The sequence below is a fragment of the Nicotiana tomentosiformis genome, chromosome 8 (genome assembly GCF_000390325.3).
Source record: "Nicotiana tomentosiformis chromosome 8, ASM39032v3, whole genome shotgun sequence".
Lineage (NCBI taxonomy): Eukaryota > Viridiplantae > Streptophyta > Magnoliopsida > Solanales > Solanaceae > Nicotiana > Nicotiana tomentosiformis.
In genome coordinates this window covers 111,224,807-111,247,634 of record NC_090819.1, presented here as the reverse complement: position 1 = coordinate 111,247,634, position 22,828 = coordinate 111,224,807, and the positions used below count along the sequence as shown (strand labels likewise).

The 22,828-nt window shown below is 34.8% G+C and overlaps 3 protein-coding genes and 1 pseudogene across 15 annotated transcripts; all 4 read left to right on the top strand.

Annotated features, from left to right (window-relative positions):
- Window positions 1–3,882: 3,882 nt before the first annotated feature.
- On the top strand, window positions 3,883–9,574 carry LOC104093980 (protein BASIC PENTACYSTEINE6-like). 11 transcript variants are annotated; one of them, XM_018769984.3, is made up of 6 exons: window positions 3,886–4,039; window positions 7,106–7,214; window positions 7,587–7,670; window positions 7,795–7,840; window positions 7,929–8,080; window positions 8,260–9,574. In XM_018769984.3, the coding sequence occupies exons 5-6, from the start codon at window positions 8,027–8,029 to the stop codon at window positions 9,202–9,204; spliced, it is 999 nt and encodes a 332-aa protein (XP_018625500.1). In that variant the 5' UTR covers window positions 3,886–4,039; window positions 7,106–7,214; window positions 7,587–7,670; window positions 7,795–7,840; window positions 7,929–8,026; the 3' UTR covers window positions 9,205–9,574. The 11 variants fall into 11 exon arrangements, with proteins under 11 accessions (XP_018625498.1, XP_018625510.1, XP_070038769.1 ...); XM_018769982.3 differs by lacking the exon at window positions 7,106–7,214 and having other exon boundaries at window positions 3,883–4,039; XM_070182669.1 differs by having other exon boundaries at window positions 7,587–7,840.
- A 463-nt stretch (window positions 9,575–10,037) lies between these two features.
- Window positions 10,038–14,470, top strand: LOC104093956 (bZIP transcription factor 29-like). Of its 3 annotated transcripts, none has more exons than XM_070182667.1 (5): window positions 10,038–10,578; window positions 10,863–11,856; window positions 12,001–12,133; window positions 12,227–12,311; window positions 14,079–14,470. In XM_070182667.1, the coding sequence occupies exons 2-5, from the start codon at window positions 10,982–10,984 to the stop codon at window positions 14,294–14,296; spliced, it is 1,311 nt and encodes a 436-aa protein (XP_070038768.1). In that variant the 5' UTR covers window positions 10,038–10,578; window positions 10,863–10,981; the 3' UTR covers window positions 14,297–14,470. The 3 variants fall into 3 exon arrangements, with proteins under 3 accessions (XP_070038768.1, XP_009598102.1, XP_009598098.1); XM_009599807.3 differs by having other exon boundaries at window positions 10,778–11,856; XM_009599803.3 differs by having other exon boundaries at window positions 10,670–11,856.
- On the top strand, window positions 13,460–13,604 carry LOC117276277 (U6atac minor spliceosomal RNA; annotated as a pseudogene).
- Window positions 14,471–16,695: 2,225 nt separating the features above from the next.
- LOC104093947 (protein IQ-DOMAIN 32-like) lies at window positions 16,696–22,693 on the top strand. The gene is made up of 6 exons (XM_009599789.4): window positions 16,696–16,971; window positions 18,795–19,112; window positions 19,217–19,405; window positions 19,650–19,730; window positions 19,822–21,415; window positions 22,412–22,693. The coding sequence occupies exons 1-6, from the start codon at window positions 16,888–16,890 to the stop codon at window positions 22,429–22,431; spliced, it is 2,286 nt and encodes a 761-aa protein (XP_009598084.1). The 5' UTR covers window positions 16,696–16,887; the 3' UTR covers window positions 22,432–22,693.
- The last annotated feature ends 135 nt before the right edge of the window (window positions 22,694–22,828 follow it).

Sequence of the window (22,828 nt, the reverse complement as noted above, 5' to 3'; positions counted from 1 at the left end):
GTATTTTCTGGCAAGAACATATACTCCCTCCGTTTGAATTTATGTGAACCCATTTGATTGGGCATGAAGTTTAAGAAAGGAGAAAAAACTTTTGAACTTGTAGTGTAAAATGAGACATAAATATTTTGTGTGGCTATAAATCATTGCATAAAGGTAAATTGTTACCAAATAAGGAAAGTGGTCATTCTTTTTAGCACAGACTAAAAAGAAAATAAGTTCACATAAATTGAAATAGAGGGAGTACTATATTCTATATAAAACTTTGTACGATTTCACTTTCTTGCTTTTAGATCTCATCATTGCTGTGTTCGGGAATCGTATTCACGGAATCATCATCTTTGCTATTTCATCTACATTCTAAGGTTAAATATTGTGTATTTCTTCAATTATTATATTATTTCAGGATCAAATTAATTCACTTGTCTAAAAACCACACACAAATTCAACTGTACTATTTTACGGATAAAACTCTTATCTTCACAATACAAAAAGGTTCTCCATAAACCCTGATCATATCATCGACGTAGAAGAGAAATGCTATGCTAAAGAAAAAAAAATGAGATGTATGTTATATACCGCGTGCCTCATGGCAATCCGAAACTTAAAAGGAGAAATTACCAACTACTCAGCTAGCTTTTGATACAGATTCACTTTTTCATAAAGCAATCAACAGCTTCAGAAGATGATACTACCTGTTAAAAATGTCACTCTCTCCCTTCCAAAAATATTATTTTAGTTTGACTTGGTACAAACTCTAATAAAGAAGGAAAGACTTTTGAGAAATATGGTCTTAAATAAGTCATAATATTTGTGTGGCTATAACTTTTAAAACTTGTGATCTGAAACCTGTCATAACATTTATATGACTATAAATATTTTATATTAGGAAAATATTAAAAGATATCAATCTTTTTTAAATAGACTAATAAGAAAATAATGTCAATCTTTTTCTTTTTTAAAGACAATGAGTAAATATTTGGGGAAAATGAAAAAAAATAAGTATTAGGAATCAGTTCAACGAAGCCACGTTCTTGAGAAAGTTTTTCAGCGTGGTGACCAAATTCGGAGAAAAGGACAGCAGGAATACTGGAAGGACGAATAAAAGAAGGGTACTTACTAACAGCCCATGTACAAGGGTTATCAGTAGAGAAATTCTCTTCAAAATCCTTCGAAGTACTGAGCCTCCTTGGGATGATGGAATCCACTGTTGGAGGAGGAGTCCTCGATTTTGTTCTTATTATGTGAAGAACCACCACATTTGGAAGAAGAAGTCATTGGAAAAGAAGAAGGTAAAGAGTTTGTGTTTGCAGAAAATTGGAAAATGATAGAAAACAAAGATGCAAATCAAAAACTCAAGCAATTGTTGAAACGCAAAGGAAAAAAAAGTTGCGTGTAAGTAAAATTTTGGCGGCTAAATTCGTGGCTATGATTACCTCGATAATCGACAAAAACTGTACTGAATCATGGGATAATGCGTGTTCGGGGCATTAAATATGGAGAGACGTGCGTCTAATCAACTATCAGACCTCTTCAGAGGGAGTTATAATAATTCCCGCCAAAAAGGTGTTTCTACCACCTTTCCGGTAACACAAAGTTATGTCACCGGAAAGCAGGAGGACTATTTGTATATGGTAAAATATGATACGACACGTGGCTGACTAAAAGGAGGACACATGAAATCCAAGATAGGATGGTTGAGGGCCGAACGCAGCCACTGCGCTTGTCACCGGAACGAATAACATTCGTAAAAGTACATTAAATGCTCTACGCCCGGTAGCATTTACTAAGAAATATTCTACAGCATTAAGAGTGACGGTCCGTTACAGAGAATTTGACATTTATACTCAACGTTACATCTTTATCAATGACCCTCATAATTGGCATTAAAGGAAGACATGATCTTAGGACTTTTTTCTCTAGGTATAGCTATAAATAGTGAGCTCAATTACCATTGTAAGGGACGCGTATTTTCTGGCAAGAACATATACTCCCTCCGTTTGAATTTATGTGAACCCATTTGATTGGGCTTGAAGTTTAAGAAAAGAGAAAAGACTTTTGAACTTGTGGTGTAAAATGAGACATAAATATTTTGTGTGGCTATAAATCATTGCATAAAGGTAAATTGTTACCAAATAAGGAAAGTGATCATTCTTTTTGGCACGGACTAAAAAGGAAATATGTTCACATAAATTGAAATAGAGGGAGTACTATATTCTATATAAAACTTTGTACAGTTTCACTTTCTTGCTTTTAGATCTCATCATTGCTGTGTTTGGGAACCGTGTTCACGGAATCATCATCTTTGCTATTTCATCTATATTCTAAGGCTAAGTATTGTGTATTTCTTCAATTATTATATTATTTAAGGATCAAATTAATTCACTTATCTATAAACCACGCACAAATTCAACTGTATTGTTTTACGGATAAAACTCTTATCTTGACAATACAAAAAGGTCCTCCATAAACCCCGATCATATCATCGACGTAGAAGAGAAATGCTATGCTAAAGAAAAAAATAAGAGATGTATGTTATATACTGCGTGCCTCGTGGTAATCCGAATCTTAAAAGGAGAAATTACCAACTACTCAGCTAGCTTTTGATACAGATTCACTTTTTTCATAAAGTAATCAACAGCTTCAGAAGATGATTCTACCTGTTAAAATAAAGTAATCAACAGTTTCAGAAGATGATTCTACCTGTTAAAAATGTCACTCTCTCCATTCCAAAAATATTGATTTAGTTTGACTTGGTACAAACTCTAATAAAGAAGGAAAGACTTTTGAAAAATATGATCTTAAATAAGTCATAATATTTGTGTGGTTATAACTTTTGAAACTTGTGATCTGAAACCTGGCATAACATTTGTATGACTATAAGTACTTTATATTAAAAAAATATTAAAAGATATCAATCTTTTTGTAACAGACTAATAAGAAAATAATGTCAATCTTTAAAAAAAAAAAAAAAGACAATGAGTAAATATTTGGGAAAAATGGAAAAAAATCAGTATTAGGAATCAGTTCCATGAAGCCACGTTCTTGAGAACGTTTTTCAGCGTGGTGACCAAATCCGGAGAAAAGGACATGTAAGAGAACTTCTTACCACGAATCTCAAAAGCTTCCACTCCACTAGGCCATGGCGCTTAGTAGATTAGTACCCCCTTTACTTAACTGAAATGCATATTTATAAATCAATTTCACTCTCAAACTAATCTTATCTGTATCGTTCCAATTTTATTGGATGTCCCAAATCGGAAACAACCTCTCTGTCTTTATAGAATAAGAATAAAGTTGTGTAACACATATGAGATTAAACTGAATTTGTTGTGTTGTTATACTCTCAAACTAATTATAGTTAATTATATAAAAATAATTTCATTACTACTTCCTCCGCTTCAATTGATATTTAGCTGATTTTATTTTCAGTTTGTTTTAAATGAAAATGATTCCCTTTCAGAATTTGAAGACAATTTAATTTAATAGCCCTATTTTACATTTGATAAGAAACCTTTATAATCACACAAATATTAAGATGTATTAATAAAGTTTCAAAAAATATAAATTTATACAAATGTTATGATATGTTTAATAAAATAATTTTTTTTTTTTTAATTCGTGCCTAGTGTAATAGGAATTGATGGAGTAACATATGGAGTATTTAAATTGGCACGTTGTAAAAAAATTCAATTTTTGATATGAGTGTACATATGCACATATATGCTGATTATAGATATAGTGGACCAGTACAGTAACTATCTGAAAAGAGTAACGAAGGAAACAAGAATGCTGGTGTGGGATGTATTGGGTGTGGGGATGGTGACAATGACAGGTAAAAAGAAAGAATAAACGAAAATACAAAAACCCCAAAAAAGCAAAGAGTGTGATGTGTATGTACGTTTGTGTTTCTTCCTCTTTGCTCTCTTTCTTTCAACTACTCTTCTTTCATTATAGATAGAGATATTTCATCTCCTTCAACTCAAGGCTTTGACCCTTTTCTCTTTCACTTTTCCCTCTTATGTCCTCAGAGTTCTGCTCGGTAAGCTCTATTTGCATCCTTTAACTTTTTAATTAAAACTTATACCGTTCTTTTTCTTTCTTTTGTGAACTGTTGATATATGTTATTTTACCTACGGATGATTTGAGACTGCAGGTTTTATGGGATTCTCCATTTTCTTTATGATTTAATTTTGCACTTAAATTTGGATTGTTCTGTGTCATTGACTTGCTTTGAATTTTGGGTCTTAGTTTATCTGAAGTGGGTTGTAATCTGTTTGTCAGGAACTTGTTTTTCGAATATACTAATAGTTGAATTCTTGCTGAATTGCATCGCCTATTCGTGTGATTTATCTAAAAAGATTAGTTTTTTTTTTGTTAATGCTGTTCATTAAGCACTTCTTCATTTTAAAAAGTGATTTTGAATTATTACTGAAACATCTGTAGCACTAGAATTATTGTACTTGAGATCCGAAACTGAAGAAACTAGACTGAATAAACATTTTTCTCAACTGAAATCAGAAAATTTTATGGAACCTGTCGGGGAATGTGTGTTTTTATTTTATTTTTTAAACTAGTCAACTTGGAAAAATAAATTAGTGAATTCTTGGAAAAATCTATTATAATTTTATTACTAATTTTATAAATCAATATTTTTTTGAATAGCTTCAACTCTCTTCGAATAATCAATTTTACAATATTTTTTTCTTTTCCTCTTTCTTTATTTCTTTCCACTTCATCATACCATAGTAATAAATCTTCTAAAACAGTTGGTCTCTAATCTCAACTAAAACACTTCTTTTCTCCAAAGGAATGTATGTATATGTATATATATATATATATATTAAAAAATTGGAGAGAAGAGATGAACAGAGTGAAAAAAATTAAAAAATTTTTAAAAAAAGAAAAAGGTAATATCACTTCATAATTTTGATAAAATATACCATATTTTAAAAAATTGGAGAGAAGAGATGAACAAAGTGAAAAAATTATTTTTTTAAAAAAAGAAGAGTATATTAAGGGATAATATCAGTTTATAATTTTGATAAAATATTAACAATACAAGTTTATAGATTAAGAGAGAGTACCGAGTAGGGTCCGTCTCTTCAAATATTATCAGAAAAAGCATACTTCCCTTAGTTAAGCACTATTGTCTCATGATTAGTGAAAAGTTCTTAGTAGTTTTTCATGGTGTATATCAAAAGGCTTTGCAAATTCACAAGCCCTTCATACGCGACTTTAAATCTACTTTAGGTAAAGGAAGAAAGAACCAAACTAATTAGTGATGTTTGAGCAAAAAGAAAAAAGAAAAAAGAGTTTTATCACTTGTCTATTCCCCTCAATTAACCACAATTGTTTGATCCTTAATATTCAAAAATTAAAGATAAAGTGTGGAAATTTTAAGAATTAAAAAAAAAGCCACAAAACCAAAAGTTTTTACAGATTAGGTGAAAAAGTAGAAATATTTCTCTCTCTTTCCTTCTTTTTTTCTCTCTCTCTCCCCCTAACTTGTTACTTCCCCAAATATTAAGATAAACCCTCTCTTTTTTTCTCCTCCTAACTTGCCTTTATAACAAAATTCTGGAAACACTATACTATTTCATATAAATGCACACATTCATTCTATATACATATGACATCTCCATCACCTTCTTCTTCTTCTCAACTTTCATCCTCTTCATTGTTAGTAATCTTACCAAACAAAAAAATTCCCATTTGAGACAAATGTCAACTTCCTCATAATATTATACATATATCTTGCGTGATTTAAATAATTAATTAGCTGAAAAACATCATAAAGTACGAATAAGCATGTTAGAAAGGTCTGTAGAAAAAATATCTTAACAAATATAGATGTTATAAGGAAAAAATTACAAATCAAATGTATAAGAAAAAAGTAAATTTGAAAAAATAGAATAGAAAAGCAAATTCAAATAAATAAATAAAAACATATCATATATATATATATATATATATTTATTTTTTTTTATTTTTATTTTTTATTTTTTATGATACCATTGATATCGAGGAATAGCTCTCTCAATCAAAGTTAATAAAAATTATGTGAAGTCTTCTCACCTTTCTTTTAATATTTAAATGTTCTTCACAAATAAATGTTAATACTATGATAGTCTTACCTCTTCAACTTTATCTCTTGTAATCTTTCCATCTATGTTGCTATTCGCCCTACAAATATCATACATTATAGAAGAAGAAACATAAGGAAGAGATCCTAAAAGACATTACATATTAACCTAAAAGGCATCGTTCCAACAGTTTGTTTAGACTTGGCGATGGTCCACATGGCGGTATAGTCTTCATCAACTTGTTGTTCTTCGCAGAATGTGCTATTTTATATATGGAGATAAGTTTACCACTTTGATAGTTTTCTTTGCTGGGAAAATTACGACTTCCAATATGTATAAGATATGGAAGCGCAATGGTAATCCTCGAGCAAATATATCTTTGGCCGGTTACGATGGCGTGAAAATTCAGCCTCTCTGGCTGATTCTTTGAATCATAGGTTTTCTAAAGAGGTAATAATAGACGTTGTCGTGACGGAAAAAAGAAAAAAAAAATAGGAAGAGAGAATCTGGCTTCTGAAGTGTGAACGTCGGGAGAAGCAATATCTATGAAGATATCTTGGTTCCAGTATATGCATCAAATTCTCGCAATATTGGATACTATGTGAAAGCATATATGAAAAAAATTTAAGATGTGTGAACGCTACAAACTTTTGAGTTTTTGCTACTTAACCATTTTCAAGTAATAAATGAAACGGTTTGAATGTAAGAAAGCTTTGGCTTCCTTTTTATTTTTCTTCAAGAAACCGTACGTTTGTTGTTTCGTTTCCGTAACCATTACGTTCTTACAATAAGGGTACGTAGGATCTGTAAGGGTTTGTATGATGAGATAAATAAAAAAAGTAAGAGAAAAAAATCAAAAAAATGAGAAAAAAGATAAATGTAATTTCTAGTTTGTAAGAGATGCCACATCACCTATGTTAGGCCCTGCTTTATATTAATATATAGATACTTGCTTTGTGCTTCTAATTATATCTTACTTCATTTTGTGCTTTTAATTATATATTGGTCCTTTTACACCTCAGGGCTTTGTTCAACGGCTAAGGTAGTAGTATATCGTGAATGTGTGGTAGGCGCACATCACGAGTTTGAAACCTGGCTACTTAACGAAGTCCAGCATTTAAGTGGAGAAAGGTTAGAAGGGCTTCCCATTATCCTCAAGTTTCAAAGCTAAAACAGCGGATTCATGGTCTTAAAAAGACTTATATCCTAGTCCTTTTTTTCCTGATATTCTTGTTGTTAAGACCAAAGTTCTTTGAGGACTTTCAGGTTTCTTGTGAGTAAACTGTGCTAGGTGTACGACAACTTGGATAAAGTGGTGAATTATGTCTATAATTTTGAAGAGTATGCCATTTTTCACTTGAAGAATCGCTTGAAAAACTTGAATTTTAAGTGTGGTGTATGGTACTCTACCTTCACATACGCATGCAGTTTGTGTTCTGTTTTCGATGATCTCTGTTTTTTCAATTGCTATTTGCTTGTGCCTGACTTAGTTCTCTCTTAAAGCTCTTGGAGCCGATGACGACTGTTCATCTTTTATGCTATTTGTGATGCAGCCTTGAGTTACTGACTGCAGAGTTGAAACTGCTTGTAAGTCTATCATTGTTGAATATGTAATTGCTTTCTGAAAGGGCATGGATTGATTTGCTGCTGTTTTTTTTTTCTTTTTCGGGCTACTCTTCTGTTTCCCATCTTGGCTTTTTATTTCATTAAGAACATTCTGAAGACATGGGTTTTAGCTGCTGATACTTACTGCTCAGGTGTGATTTTGCTATTCAATACTATGTCACTCTTAGTGTATCCTCCACAAAGAAGTGACGTGTGTGATTTCCAAAATTTTGGTGACAGGAGTTGGAATTCAGCTGGCTGTCTCTCCAACATGAGTATATGTCACTCTTGCATTAAAGACCTAAACTGATTTGGGCAATTTATACGACGCATATGATATGGACGACAGTGGCCATCATGAGAATGGAAGGCATAAACCACCTCAGGGCCAGGTGAGTTGTAGCAGTCATAGTTAATTATGCTCAAGTCTAGTTTCTTGACTTAGGATATTTCTAGTACAAAAGATGTTTCACAGAACCTTTAATCTGAACAGTAGATTATGCTGTAAAATGAAGTCTTTTATTACCAACATTTGCTCTGGTGATATACGCTGCGTTTTTCTGCACTTCAGTGGTTTTTGCAGCATCAGCCATCAATGAAGCAGATAATGGCTATCATGGCCGAAAGAGATGCTGCTATTCAAGAGAGGAACTTGGCTCTTTCTGAAAAAAGGGCTACCTTGGCAGAGCGAGACATGGCCATCTTGCAACGAGATTCGGCTATAGCAGAACGAAATAGTGCCATAATGGAGCGGGACAATGCCATTGCCACTCTTCAGTATCAAGAGAACTCAATGAACAGTGGTAACATGTCTCCTTGTCCGCCCGGATGTCAAATTGCACGCGAACTGAAACACATGCACCATCCACAACAGCATGTACATCATCAGCCACAGTTGGGAGAACCTACATTTAACCACAGCGATATGCACATGAACGAGTCATCCATACAGTCACCAGCTGCTCCGGAGCCCACAAAATCCCGTAGGAACAAAAGATCCAAGGAGGCAAAGCTAGTGACATCTTCTAAAAAGACTTCAAAGCCATCAAAGAAAGTGAAAAAGGAAGGTGAAGACCTTAACAAGTCAATGCTTGACGAATCGCAGGAGTGGAATGGCGCCCAAGAGATGGGTGGTGGAAATGATGATGTTAATAGGCAGTTGGGTGTGACAAAGACGGATTGGAAGGATCAGGACCTGGGGCTCAACCAGGTTTCTTTTGACGAATCAACCATGCCAGTCCCTGTTTGTTCCTGCACTGGAGTTTTAAGGCCTTGCTACAAATGGGGAAATGGAGGTTGGCAATCTTCATGTTGTACAAACAATTTGTCAATGTATCCATTACCAACGCTTCCTAACAAGCGACATGCTAGAATTGGTGGTCGGAAAATGAGTGGGAGTGCATTCACCAAGCTGCTTAGCCGCCTGGCAGCTGAAGGCTACGATCTATCAAATCCAGTTGATCTTAAGGACAACTGGGCAAAGCATGGGACAAACCGCTACATCACCATCAAGTAATGCTTCTAACATTATTCATTCGATAAGATATCTACAAATTTGGGAGGATATGTAGAAAGCAATTACATACTATCACATCTTTGGTTATCATGTGTTTCATTGTCGATGGAGAATCGACTTCTAATAGTATCACGGATTCAAAGTGGTTTAATCTATCAAGATTATTCAAGGATAAGTAATGAGTGTTGGTGTACGTTGACAGTCAGCAGACAACTAGTCAAATACACGATGAGTTTTCACAATCAAAGGTGGAGATCATATTGTACAAATAGGGCATAGACAAATTTTAGTATATAAGTTGTTGAATTCTCTTAACATATAGGATTTCTCTACTATATAGCGAAATTGCTCTAGATCATAAGTTCAAATATCATGTGTGTTATTCTTGTTTATTTATTTAAAAATTTAAATTCAGGAACAACTATGACAATACACAAAATAACGTCAGACAAAAATCTTTGTCTAGTCTTACTCTTTACATAATTCGGAAGTAAGATGACCTAAATCATGCTAGAAGTAATATCGTATGTACGTGTACATTGTACACAGACAGCTGATCGTGCACATCGCGATCTCGTATGCAGAGAGATTCAGTTAGAGAATCATAAAATTAAATACGTCGACTTTTACGCTCCAAATCCCGCTATCCTTTTTTTTAAAGTCAACAAATATTTATTAAACAATCAAGCTAAAACAGAGTTATATCACGAAAACATCCCGCTATTTCTTTATGTAGGAATTACAAGTGTCTAAGTATCAGAATGATAAGAGAATAAATTTTAAAATATTGAGTAAAATTAACTTAGTTTAACTCATAAGAACCGAAAAATGACAACATTTTCCCACAAGAAGTATGCTCTAGAGTACTTCCAAAAGTTCGGACATTTCCCCAAAAAAATACTCTAAAAATTTTCAGACTCAATTCTCAATTTTCTCTTTCTCTCTTCCTTTCCCCGATTGCGCAAATGTAATTAGAACAACTTTGTGAGTTGAGGCCGGCATTGAATAGAGGGCGATTGCTGAAATGCAAATGAAATTGAAGTATTCGGACTTTCCTATATGAATCCAAAGTCAGACAAGAAAATCTCTTGTTGTCCCTTTCGCATAACTTCGTGCCTGCACTTACTCAGATAGCGAAAGGAACAGAGAACATCTTCTCCCACCTCGACCCCCCACCCACCCCTGTCATTTTATGCAATCCAAAGTTTTTTGTCTTTTATCTTCTTGTCTTTCTTTATAATTCAACCGTAATCACCGCTATTTTCAGCGGGAAAAATTCTGCTTACCATGTTCCAATTATTTTTTGACCTTTCACTTTATTAACGATGTTGTGTCATAACGTTGGGGAGTAGCTTCTGAATGAACAAAATCCAGGTACTACATTTTTTTTCCTTATTTTAAGTTATTGAATCTTGTACTTTGTCTTTCTTATCTTGTTCAGCTATTTGTCTGTGATGAAAAACAGTTGTTGGCATGAATTTGGGTTTAGTAAATTTTCGTAATTGAATTGCTCTTAAGAGCAAGCAGGCCGAAGGCTTTAGGGGTTTTCAAGTACTAGGCCTGTTTTGTGCAGGTGAGAGTGAGTATTATAATCTGATGGAAAGTGGTGAAGTTCTTTGATCATAAGATATACTAATTTAGAACTGCAAAATTTGAAGCTGCTCGATGTACTAGCCCCATAACGGAGTTAAATCCGATAGTGTTTTCAAACTTAGGAGAGGATTTCGATCGAGTTGTTTCCGAGTTGGTTGTTTTACTATTGTATTACTTGATTCTGATGGCTCAGCCTAATTCTAAGCCACACATTAGCCATAATTTTGGTGTGGGAGCTTCTCATACAAGGTCTTTATCTCAACCGAGTATTTTCTCAAACAATGGCCTTCCCCCATTGAGCCCGTTCCCTCATAGCGAGTCATCTTTGGCATCAGCCAACTCTAGTTTGAAGGACACATCGATGGAGGAAGTTGATGTTAGTTCTCGAGCTCCACCTTTTGTCTCCTCTTTCACAAGGGAAAACACATTTCGATGTAGTGATAGTCGTCCACCTAAGAAAGGGCATCGTCGCTCTAATAGTGATGTTCCGTTGGGACTTTCAGCTATGATTAAGTCTTCACCTCAGTTAGTGGCCATAAGTGGCCTGGGAGTTTTGGATGGAGCAACGCTGCTCGGAGATCCCTTGCGAAGGAAATCAGGGGGAGAGGTCGTGGACAAGTTGTCTTCGTACATGAATCTGGAAAACATGGAGGCATTGAACTCTTCTATTACTGAGGATAAAGTTAAGGATAGCATTTCCAGTCTCACAAAGTTAACTGGTGGCAACAACAGCAATAAAAAAGCAGAAAGTGTCTCGAAAGGAACTAGTATCAAGAGGAGTGCTGATGCAGATATTACTCGCTCCACCCGACATTTTAGGAGTCTTTCAATGGATAGTGCTGTTGGAAGTTTTCACTACGGTGATGAGTCACCAAAATTACCAACTTCCCTGGTAAACTGTCCGGGGAAGCTTTCATCAAGTAGTTCTGGAAATGATAACTCAGACAAGATCAATTTCGACTTAGGCAATGGTGAATTTAGTGAAGCTGAGATGAGAAAGATTATGGCTGATGAAAGACTAGCAGAGATTGTAGTTTCAGATCCTAAACGTGCCAAAAGGTATGGAGCTGAATTGCTGATTGATTCTTTTCCTAAATGTAACCCTCTCTAAAGCCCCGAGGTTAAATCATCTCTACGAGCCTACAAAAGAGGGCCTAATGTCAAAAATACATTTTTGGAATTCATAATATTTTCTTCTCTCAGGATACTGGCCAACCGTCAGTCAGCTGCTCGATCCAAGGAACGTAAATTGTGTTATATTTCAGAATTGGAACATAAGGTTCAGACTCTTCAAACAGAGACAACCACTTTGTCCACACAAGTGACCATTCTACAGGTTCTAATTTAAAATCTTATAGATCTCTTTGGTGCTTCTTTTACGAACTTGGTTTTATTTCGAGGTAATTGGCTTTGATATATCTCATTGCAGAAAGATTTTACTGAGCTTACAAGTTTGAACAATGAGTTGAGATTTCGCCTTCAAGCCATGGAACAACAAGCACAACTCAGAGATGGTATGTTTCTTTCCTTATATTTTCTTTTATGTTAGTCTTTAGATAAACTAGTTTGCACCCATATGCATTGCACTTTGCATGTAAGTTTTAACTGAAGAAAAGATTTCTTATTTTAATTCTTTAAGACAAAAATAAAATTGGCAATATTTCAATTCTAAGATTCTTATTGAAGAAATCGAGAAAGAGATTCTTTTTTTTTTTGGTACAGGTTTCTATATCTTTTGCTTTTTCTTTATTCCAAATCAAAAAATTGAAGCTTTCCTATCCCTTGATTTTAAGATACTTAGTTTTATTTTAATTGTTATGGGTGTTGATGGTGGCCAAATAGATTTGATGATCTTGCTGAAAATCATTAAAGATTTAGTCAATTTGTGCAATTAAATAGCTTTTTCCAGGAACAGTTTACATATTAGATATTCATTTGGTTATAATTATTGTTTTCTTTGTGCAAATATGGACTCTTAGAAATAAATCAGAAGGAATAGATGTTGCAAATTTACACAATTTTAGGTGTTTATTGAGTGCAATTACAGGATTGTTTTTAGAAAGAAACTATTTCAATTACGGTTTACTTGATCTTTGGTTTCTTCTTCATTTCTTTTATTTATATCTTTGCTTATTGAATTCAACTGTTTGGTGGCTATAATGCTCTAGCACAAGGTGACGTTAGAAGTTGCTGAAATAGACTATTCTCTGAAGTGTTCTGTTCTTGAAATTATGCAGAGTGTTTTATATGTTTATCTCCAAAATGCTTTATATTTCTTGTTTTGTTTATTTATTGAGTTTATCATACTTATAAACAACAAAAATAATTGTGATCAGTCTTTAACTAATTAAGTCGGCTGTATGAATACTCTATAAACTGTGTATAAGGTTTCAAATGTTTAACTCAGAAAATATTGTCGTTCTCTCTTCTTGACCCTTCTGCCAAGCCGCTTTGTTTGTTCATTGGATTGATGTTCGATAGCATTTCCTTCTCCCTAGCAGTTGTCATGTCCCACTATGTTAGTTCTAATGTGATTTCCTTGGCTGGTCAATAATCTGTCTTTTAAGTAAGTTAGAGGTTTCGTAAAACTAAAACATACTAAGTGTCACACTTATTCTACCAAAATCTAATGTGTTAGTGTAATGACAATAATTATGCCTTAGTGTTCGTAGAGAGGAGAGATGATTGGCACCTCCCCTGACAGGGACGGGATCAGCATGCTTTACCTATTACCTGAACAACATTACAACAATTAAGCCTTAATCCTAACTAGTTAGTATCGTCATTCATCTCTATGAATCCTTTGTTTCAATTGTGTTCTGTCTTAGCTAAGTCTGCATCAATTGCAAAATCATAGGTCCTTCTAAATGGCTATGCAAAAAGTTATTTTAGGTCTAGCTCGTTCATTTACTACTTTAATCACCATTGTTTCCCCCATACTGACCGGTGAATAAGGTCTATGTTTGGACATGACTGAATCATCAGTCATCTCGGGTCATAGTCTCGCACTCTGTCCTGTATGTGTACTGCTTGCTCTCTTTATCAGTTGTGAATCACAACTTGTGATCATTATTTGTTTATTGAATCATGTATGCCCAGAGATCCATCTTAACCCCGCGGTTACTATGACATTCTGAAAGACTCTTTCAAAATGTATGTACTTGCTGAAACTCTATGATCCTTCGATTTATGGCTGGATGCCTATAATAGGGATGTTAATATCTTTTTTGATACACACATCCACGAGGATGGAAACTAGTAATTATGACTTTGCATTGCAGCTCTGCACAAGGCATTAACTGCAGAAGTCCATCGTCTAAAGTTTGCGATGGGGGAACTTAAGAAAGAAGGAAGGTTGCCTAATAGTAGTAGGGCGCAACAGATGCCGGTGAAGCCTAATATTTTTCAGATGCAGCGTCAGTCTAGTGAAATCCAACAATTTTCTGTAGCGAAACCAAACACTGCAACAAAGGCTTCAGCTACACCTGCATCAGCCTAGTGGTGGTGAGACATATTATTGGTCTCAAACTGTAAACAGTGCTAAAATGTTGTATTTATATAGCTTTGTATCTTTTTGGATAGTATTTATTCATTCACGTTATAGACCATTCATATGTTATTGCACTGACTATAATGAAAATTAGAGTCGTACTTTACGCCATTTGTTTTTTTATTTGTCGTCTGGTTCTAAGATATAGACCATTTGGGTTGAGTTTTAACTATTTTTGCTTAAAATTAAACTTGCCACATCATTTAAACTCACCGGATTATAAATTTTACATCGCTACATTTAAGCTTGTCTAATCTAATTTTATAAAAAATTAGTTAAGCATAAGCAGATTATAAATTTTACATCAATATACATGGATATTGCTAATTGCATATTTGCATCATAGGTGTCAATCTTATATAAAAGTAATGTTTTGTTGTTTTAAATTCTTACTATCCATATATCATATATGAATCGACTCGAGGTCAATAGATGCACGACAGAATTTCATAAGCCCCTGTTAAGTTTAGGACTCACTTAAAACAATTTACCCCCAAATTCCCCAGTAGACAGAAAATTGTGGGAAGGGAGTTGAGAAAAGTTCTTTAAATTTTTCTCTCACAAGTTAACAATATTGTTAAATCAGCTTTATAATCACAACACATTAATTCTGACTTTATTTTACTTAATCCCACCACTTTTAAAGAGTTCCAAAACCGGTACATAAATGATTATGGGCACATAATACCAACTATAATCAAACGCAAAGATGCCTTTTATCTCGCGATATTAACTATTTATATTCAGTAATCGTAAAAGTATATATTTTTTATATATAAAATACAGAAATATGTATATATATATATACAAAAAATATATATTATATCGGCTATTTTTAGAGTGTTATACAATGTCATGTTGCTTCTTATTTTATAATCAATCAAAACCTTCTATTTGATCCAAAATCTAATGGATTTTTGACTGTTTCTTTAATATCTTATAGCAAGATAAACTATATCTGTCTATGGTGAAATTTATCTTCTTAATTAATTATACTTGCATACAAGATAAACTATTATTAATTTAGCTTCTGAATTAATTATACTTGCTTACCGACATTTTCAGGGTGCATTACGAAATGTCTTTTTCTCATTATTGCCTTTCTTAACATTTCACATTCCAAACTATACAACGGACCTCTCAACAAAATTGAACCACCAATATTATCCTCAGAATTTTAAATTCGCCAACTCCCTTAAATTTAGCTTGCAATAGATTGTGAAAAGATAATATAAAAAAGTAACCAAGAAGTACAATAACATACAAAACAAATTAAATTAGAAGTACCCTCTACGCAATATCAATCAGAAAAAAGAATGCCAAATGTTTCGCAAAGGGTTGAAGCGAATACAAATACAAAAAATAGTCCAAGATCATATTTTATTAATTGTGGATAACATCTTTTTGGATCACTTTTTTCGAACTTCGAGTTCTTGACCTTTGAGTCTTTGACTCACTAATTTTCTGAACAAGTTTATCTTTCAACTACCTTATACTCCCTCCGTTTCTAAGTTTAGAATTGAAAAGGGATTATTATTTTTGAATTGAAAAAGAAATAACTTCATTCTTTTTTAAACAGAAAGATTACATTGTATTGGATTTCGTAGAAACTATAAAGCATAGATATACAATAGATAAAAGTTCATAGTAAACGATGGAATTAGGCTCGACGAAATTATTAAACAGTATATTTGGGCGAGGTACCTTAATTTAATCTGAATTGGCCTCGGTGAAATTAGCCTTCGTTCCCCCTCACTATTTCCCATTTAGGGTTTGAATAATGAAGAGGCTGTGTAAATTCTTTGTATAATTTAACTGATTGCAGTAAATTATTTTTTCTCACTATCTCAGTAGTCAGTATGTAAAATACTAAATTTGGTATTTGCAAATATAAATTTGATAAACTATTTACTAAACTTCAAGTAAAATGTTAAATATTAATTTGAAAATGTATTTCATGTGAAATAATGGTTTAGTAAAGAATTTTTTCAAATGAATTTTTTGTCAAAATATAACAATAACTTTTATAATTTTTAAAACTTCAACTTTAAATACATTGCTAGCTGCAACTCCAATATTGCTTAAATGCCTAACGACTCACTTTTATTTAACGTACGTTTGTAGTTCAAATTAAGGGTCATAATTTTTTAAACAAAAGTTTGTTCAATATTTTTAAAATAATTTTCAAAGCTACTTATTTTTATCTTTTGGCAAAAACTATTAAACAAACATAAGTTTAGTCCAAAGTTGTTTCACCTTATTTTTCCTTCAATAAATAGCTTAGTAAAGTTTAAACCGTCCTATGCACATCAAAATGCCAAAGACATCTCAGTACACCTTTTTTTTTGGGGAGAATGTTGAGGTCCGTGCTCTTAAAAAAGTCTCTAATTTTTTACTTTTCTTTTCTATTTCTCCATCATCTCTCCCATCAATCAGGTACAATTCCCAACAAATCGAATATTTACCTTACACTGCTACACACTGGAGCAAGAAAGGCTACACACTTGAACTGTGGTGTAACACAGAAACTGTAGAAAAAAATGGGAAAACCAACAGCTTCTTGCTTCAAGATCATTTCTTGTGGCACTGACTCCATTGACCATGATCAATTTGAAGCTTCTGAGGTAAAAAAAATATACCCCCTTTTGCCCAAGAATATGCAATATTGTGTTTTTAACTCAAATTAGGTGTTAACTTATATGCTAGCTGAAGGCTCTGTATATTTTCTGCTGTTTTGTTTGTTGTTCTACAAATTATAGTCTTTTAAAATTGATGGGGCTTATCTGATTTTATTATTGCCCCTAAAGAAATGTTTTTTTTTTTAGAGAAAATGGTGTGGAATAAAAACTTGGATCGATCCGTCATTATCTATTGTTCTACAAGTGTGGGACGATTTTACAATGATGGGATTTATCTTTAATAATTACTTTTTATTTTGAGTATACTTTCTACTTGACTAAAGGAGCTTTCTTTGTGCATTATATTTTAGAAAGTTTCATACTTTACCACTGGATCTCCATCAGGGGTGGGAGTTTGTCAAATGTAGGTGATTAGGCAAAGTAACTTTTGAATTCGACTCGTAACTTCATCAGGAATCACGGGTTCGAGCTATAGAAGCAGCAACCACTAATGTTTGCATTAGGGTACGCTGTCTACTTCATATACCCCTAGGTGTGCGGCCCTTCCCCGGACTAGAGACGGATCCAGGATTTTTAAAGTTTATGAGTTCCTATAACGATTTCAAGTTAATAAACAATAACAACTGGGTTCACAGTCTAATATTTATAGATATTTAATGAATTTCTTAATATATATACAAGGTATGAGCAAAAACTACTGGGTTTTGGTGAACCCATACATAGTGCTCTGAATCTGCCCCTGCCCCCGACCCTGCGTAAATGCGGGATGTTTTGTGCACCGGACTCCCCTTTTTCGTAACTGCATCAGGACTTGGGAAGTCTTCACAATGGTGAGGCTTATCTGGTTTTATTAAGCCCTCAGTTAATGAAAGGAGCTTAGTTTTCCTACTTTCCAACTTGTTCACAGATACAAGAACGTGAATACCAAAATGATTATGCTAGGATTAATTTTGAATTCGACTAGTACCTTGTTTTGGAACCTAAATGTATCTGCCTATTATGGACAAACAGGATTCTGAGGTTTATATTAGTGTTCTGGATTATGTATCAATCTTTGTTCAATCTTCAACGGCAAGGGGAGGTTCGATGTTGTTACAAAGAAACTTTTGTCGAGAAGTTGCAATACAATTTATTCCTGAAGCTCTGTACTATTTGCATTCCATGTTTCTCTAGTGAAAGTGGATCGGGCCTCTAAGGCGAGATGAGATTTCTGACTCCCAATTAGACCTCTGTTTTCTGTGATATATTCTCATGAAACTGCAGTCTTGCATTCACCTTTCGTGTCCTCATTCCCTTTAGATTAACTAGTCAGTAGCTTTTACATATGGGTCAACGAGACTAACTGATATTTTAGCTTTTCATATATAAGTGGTAGAATGAGATTTGAATACAACAACAACATACCCAGTATATTCCCACAAATGGGGGTATGGGGAGGGTAGTGTGTACGCAGACCTTACCACTACCTTGTGCGGGTAAAGAGGCTGGTAGTGTGTAAGCACATAAAACATCAGAGCTTTGAATATAGCTCGTGAATTTACTTATCATTAATTTTGCCCCTAGACTATAGAGGTGAGCATGACTTCAATTGTTTTAATCCTTCTACAAATATCCTTCTTTATTCTAGCACACAGCTTCACTATCCTTTGGTGTTGAGAGTCCTGTGTATGTCTTAATTGAAATTGGCCAAAGATTACTTAACTGTAAAAAAATATTACTTAACTGTAAAAAAGATTTTTACATACATCTTTTTCTCTTTCCATTTTCTTTATTGCTTTATTTGGTGACTTATTTGAGAAATTTGCTAGATCAAGGGCTCAAGTGATAAACGTAGATGGAGTTTCCGCAAGAGATCTCCTAGTCATCGTTTGATAGTTTCAGAAACACCATCTCCTAACAAGGACTGCACAGAATCTGCGAACGCTGACCTACAAACAAAATCTGTTTCTACACTTCAAGAGAAGGCATCTGTTCTACAGTTGGCTGATGAGGAGCCTCGGTCCTCAGCCTCAGCGGACTCAAAGCTATCAGAGCCAATCACTACTAAAGTGAATGATAGTAAAACTGACCTCACTGTGGATGAACAAGAAGTTCTAGTCATTCAGACTGCAATAAGAGCATTTCTGGTACCTCAATTTTTCGTTTCTTTCATGTTCTGACCATTTCATGCTCTAAAGCTTTCGGAAAATAAAAAATTTTATGTCGTTCCTCTGATGGTTCGTCCTGATAGGCTCAAAGAGCTCTATTGAAGCATAAGAATGTAACTATATTGCAAGCTGCTGTACGAGGACATTTAGTTCGAAGACATGCTGTGGGAACTCTTCGATGTGTTCAAGCCATTGTCAAAATGCAAGCACTTGTTCGAGCACGTCATGCTTATCGCCTTGTTGAAGGATCTAATATCTCTGACAAACTAGATGTAAGTATGAGAAAGTTAAAATTCAAAAAATCTTGGTAATACTTCTTGCTTAAGCATAAATCCGAAAATGTATCCGGGAAATTCTACCCTTTAGCTTCTTATTGGACACTGAGATACAGTCTCTAGCTATAATTTCTGATGTGTTTGTCCTTCTCATTTGCCCATGTTTTCATTTGTTGAGAAGCACTTGCAACTTCTCTTTTAACCGAGCCATCACATCTTATCTTCTTTTTTCGTTGCTTAGGGAAAGGAGAACTTGGGAAAAAGAGCGGAGGTTACACACACTTCTATTTCAAAGCTACTTAGCAATAGATTTGCTCAACAGGTATAAAAGATTTACATTTCTGCATGATCTGGAAGTTTTTGGTACCGTGCATTATTTTTGTTCAGAACTGATTTTTCTCCTTTGGTGCAAGCTCCTTGAATCAACTCCAAGGACCAAAAGTATTAATATCAAGTGTGATCCTTCCAAATCTGACTCAGCGTGGAAATGGTTGGAAAGATGGATGTCTGTTTCATCAGGATATCAACAGTCACAGGGATCGGAATTACCTGCAGATCAGCAGGAGATTGAAAATATTGAGTATTCAAGAAATCTTTTGGAAACAGTTCAATTTGAAACTAAGTCAATCATCTCCGGGCGGGCTGTGAAGGAATCACCTCTTCCATCTGAAAGTGATCAAAATTTGATGTCTTATGGTGCAGACAGCATAGACTTGAAATCCCACAAACCAACATCACCTCCTTCAAATAGTAATTTGGAACAGTCTCAGCCTCAGGTAGTTGGTGAAACTAATTCAAGAGATGACACTTTGGATTCTATTCCTGCTCACTTAAAGGACTCAGATGAGCTCCAAGAAACTGAGCCGACTGCTCTCCCTGATAAGATTGATTCTGAAGGCGACCAGAATGTACATTCTGTTACACGGATTTACCCTGAGCCTCCAGAGCCAGAGGACAAAATGTTCATATATGGATCAAGAAAGGCAAGTAATCCTGCATTTGTTGCTGCTCAGACAAAGTTTGAAAAACTGAGTTCAGCAGCTAAATCAGCCAAAGTATCTCGTTCGTCTAATCACGAAGCTGAGGTAGAATCCTGTGCAGATACGGTTTCATATACCACTGATCACGGATTTGGGGCTAGGGAAACTGCCTTATCAGAAAACTCAATGAGGGTTCAAGTTGGGGGCTCTGAATGTGGTACCGAGCTTTCTATTTCTTCCACCCTTGATTCACCAGATAGATATGAGGCTGGAGCTCAAGAATTTGAGCAGGAACTAGAAGCTTCAGAGGATGATATTGTTTATGATAAGAGCAATGGATGCTCACACATTGGAGATGATAGTATAACCATTCCTCGGAATGACTTATTATGCTTCAACGCTGATGGAGGGAGAGAAGATGCCACTGATGATGCAAATAGTGAGCATATTGATGTTATCAGCCCCGATGTATTTCATGGAGAGCAGAAGAAAGAGAACAATATAGTTAAGTCATCACCAGAAGCATCCGCAAGGAGGCATTTAACTGGCCCTGAATCCCAAGGAACACCTTCTAGTCAGGTATCAGTGAATCCTAAGAAGATTAGAAGTGAAAAAAGTGGATCAAATCCCAAGCGCCGATCCTCATCCACTGTTTTAAAGTTCCCCTCAAATCCTAAAACTGATTCAGGCATAACAAGTTCAGAACAATTAACAAAGGATCGCAGAAATGGCAAGCAGCACAGCTCTTTCGATTCAGAGAGAACTCAACATGATGATCAGGAGCCTAGAGATAGCAGTAGTAGCAATTCCCTCCCGAGTTACATGCAAGCCACAAAATCTGCAAGAGCCAAAGCAATCTCAAATAGCTCTCCAAGATCAAGTCCAGATGTCCAAAGTAAAGAAGCATACATCAAAAAGAAACACTCCCACTCTGGTTCCAATGGTAGGCAGGGTTCAGCCCGTGACGGGCAGTCTCCGTCTCATGCACAGCGGGGTGCAAAGGAAAATGGAACTCAATCTATGCAAGGTATTTTCTAACATAGATCCCTTGAATGAAATATTTTGCGTCTTTAACTAAACAAAAAACTGATGTGGGTAGAAATGGTTGTAAGTTGGCGAGCATGTCCCTTGCTGCGATGGAGGTCTTTTTTTGAATCGATTACCCTGGTCCCTTGACCTGTTTCAGACCCCCCACCCCCACACCAAAGGAGAGAACAAATGTAATGTCCCTAGGACTACTCCATGTTGACTTATTAGGAAATGTTGATGTGGTATCATTATAATTGTAATTGTCCTCAGAGGGGGAGCTAGGATTTCGAGTTTATGGGTTCAGGATTCTAATACTTTTAAGTTTCTGGGTTCTAAATTAATATTTATACATAATTAAATAAATCTTTATAAGATAAATACAAGGTTTGAACCAAAGCTAGTGGGTTTGGCCGACCCCGTAGCCGGCACCGTGGCTCCGCCCTTGATTGTCCTCCTTGTTAAACTAACAAATAGCGTGTCAAACTAATAATAATAATGTTTTACTGATAAAAAATTTAAATAAAAAAAGGACTAATTTTAACAATGTCAGTCAAATGGAAAATCATCTTCCTTTGCTAATTCCAGCATTGTAATGCCAAACCCAACACTCATGTATACCTGGCATTTATTTTTTCGAAACTCTGATCGTAATATTCTGGTTTTGGTCATTGCTCGCCCACTTATACAATAGTAGGGTCTAATTCACTTAGCCTTCAACACTTTCAGAGACCAATAACTGGTTTTCAACTATTCTTGAATTGTCCCCTATTTTTTTCAAATTCATTCCTTGAAAACCACAAGGGTCTAGAGGACCTGTTACCTGTGAGTTCTTTTGCGCCAGTCTGTGGTTGTGAGCACTTGCTTCAAGGTTTAAAAACATGAAATTCCAAAATAAATCCTTTCTTGACATTCTGAGATGTTCTTTTATTCTGGTGAGTTTTATGAAATTCTCACATGTAATCTTTTGTTGACTGTGTTAATGTTGCTTTTTCAGAGAGGAAGTGGCAGAGATGAATCATTTTCTTTGTGGCACTTAAGATTGCCTTACTATGGGTGTAGTTGCTTGGAATCTTTGTTTAAATGGTGGCCATCTGCTCTTAGGAACCCCTCCCCTTCTCCCTTCAAGGATTTTGTCTGAGATGCTTTGCATTTCATTTTCTGTGAATCTTTATCTTTTACGTGATCAGCCTGATGTACTTGGGACTTTTATTGAATGTTTGAGAGTCCTTCAACTGAGACATTGTCAATATTTTTCATCTTATCACTTTTCACTGGACATGGCGAAAGAAAAGAAGTTTTTCTTAGTGTATAATGATGATTGACTATGGAAATCAGTTCTTGACTGTCTTGGTTAAACGTGCCTCGTCTTCTGGTTTTCTCTGCTTTCAGGAGAGAAAATACAAGGGATAGA

Coding starts and splice junctions, on each gene's coding strand:
- LOC104093956 (XM_070182667.1), top strand. CDS start 10,982: ATGGCTCAGCCTAATTCTAAGCCACACATTAGCCATAATTTTGGTGTG. Junction 11,857..12,000: donor GATCCTAAACGTGCCAAAAG/GTATGGAGCTGA, acceptor TTCTTCTCTCAG/GATACTGGCCAACCGTCAGT. Junction 12,312..14,078: donor ACAAGCACAACTCAGAGATG/GTATGTTTCTTT, acceptor TTTGCATTGCAG/CTCTGCACAAGGCATTAACT.
- LOC104093980 (XM_018769994.3), top strand. CDS start 8,027: ATGGACGACAGTGGCCATCATGAGAATGGAAGGCATAAACCACCTCAG. Junction 8,081..8,259: donor ATAAACCACCTCAGGGCCAG/GTGAGTTGTAGC, acceptor TCTGCACTTCAG/TGGTTTTTGCAGCATCAGCC.
- LOC104093947 (XM_009599789.4), top strand. CDS start 16,888: ATGGGAAAACCAACAGCTTCTTGCTTCAAGATCATTTCTTGTGGCACT. Junction 16,972..18,794: donor ATCAATTTGAAGCTTCTGAG/GTAAAAAAAATA, acceptor GAAATTTGCTAG/ATCAAGGGCTCAAGTGATAA. Junction 19,731..19,821: donor GCAATAGATTTGCTCAACAG/GTATAAAAGATT, acceptor CTTTGGTGCAAG/CTCCTTGAATCAACTCCAAG.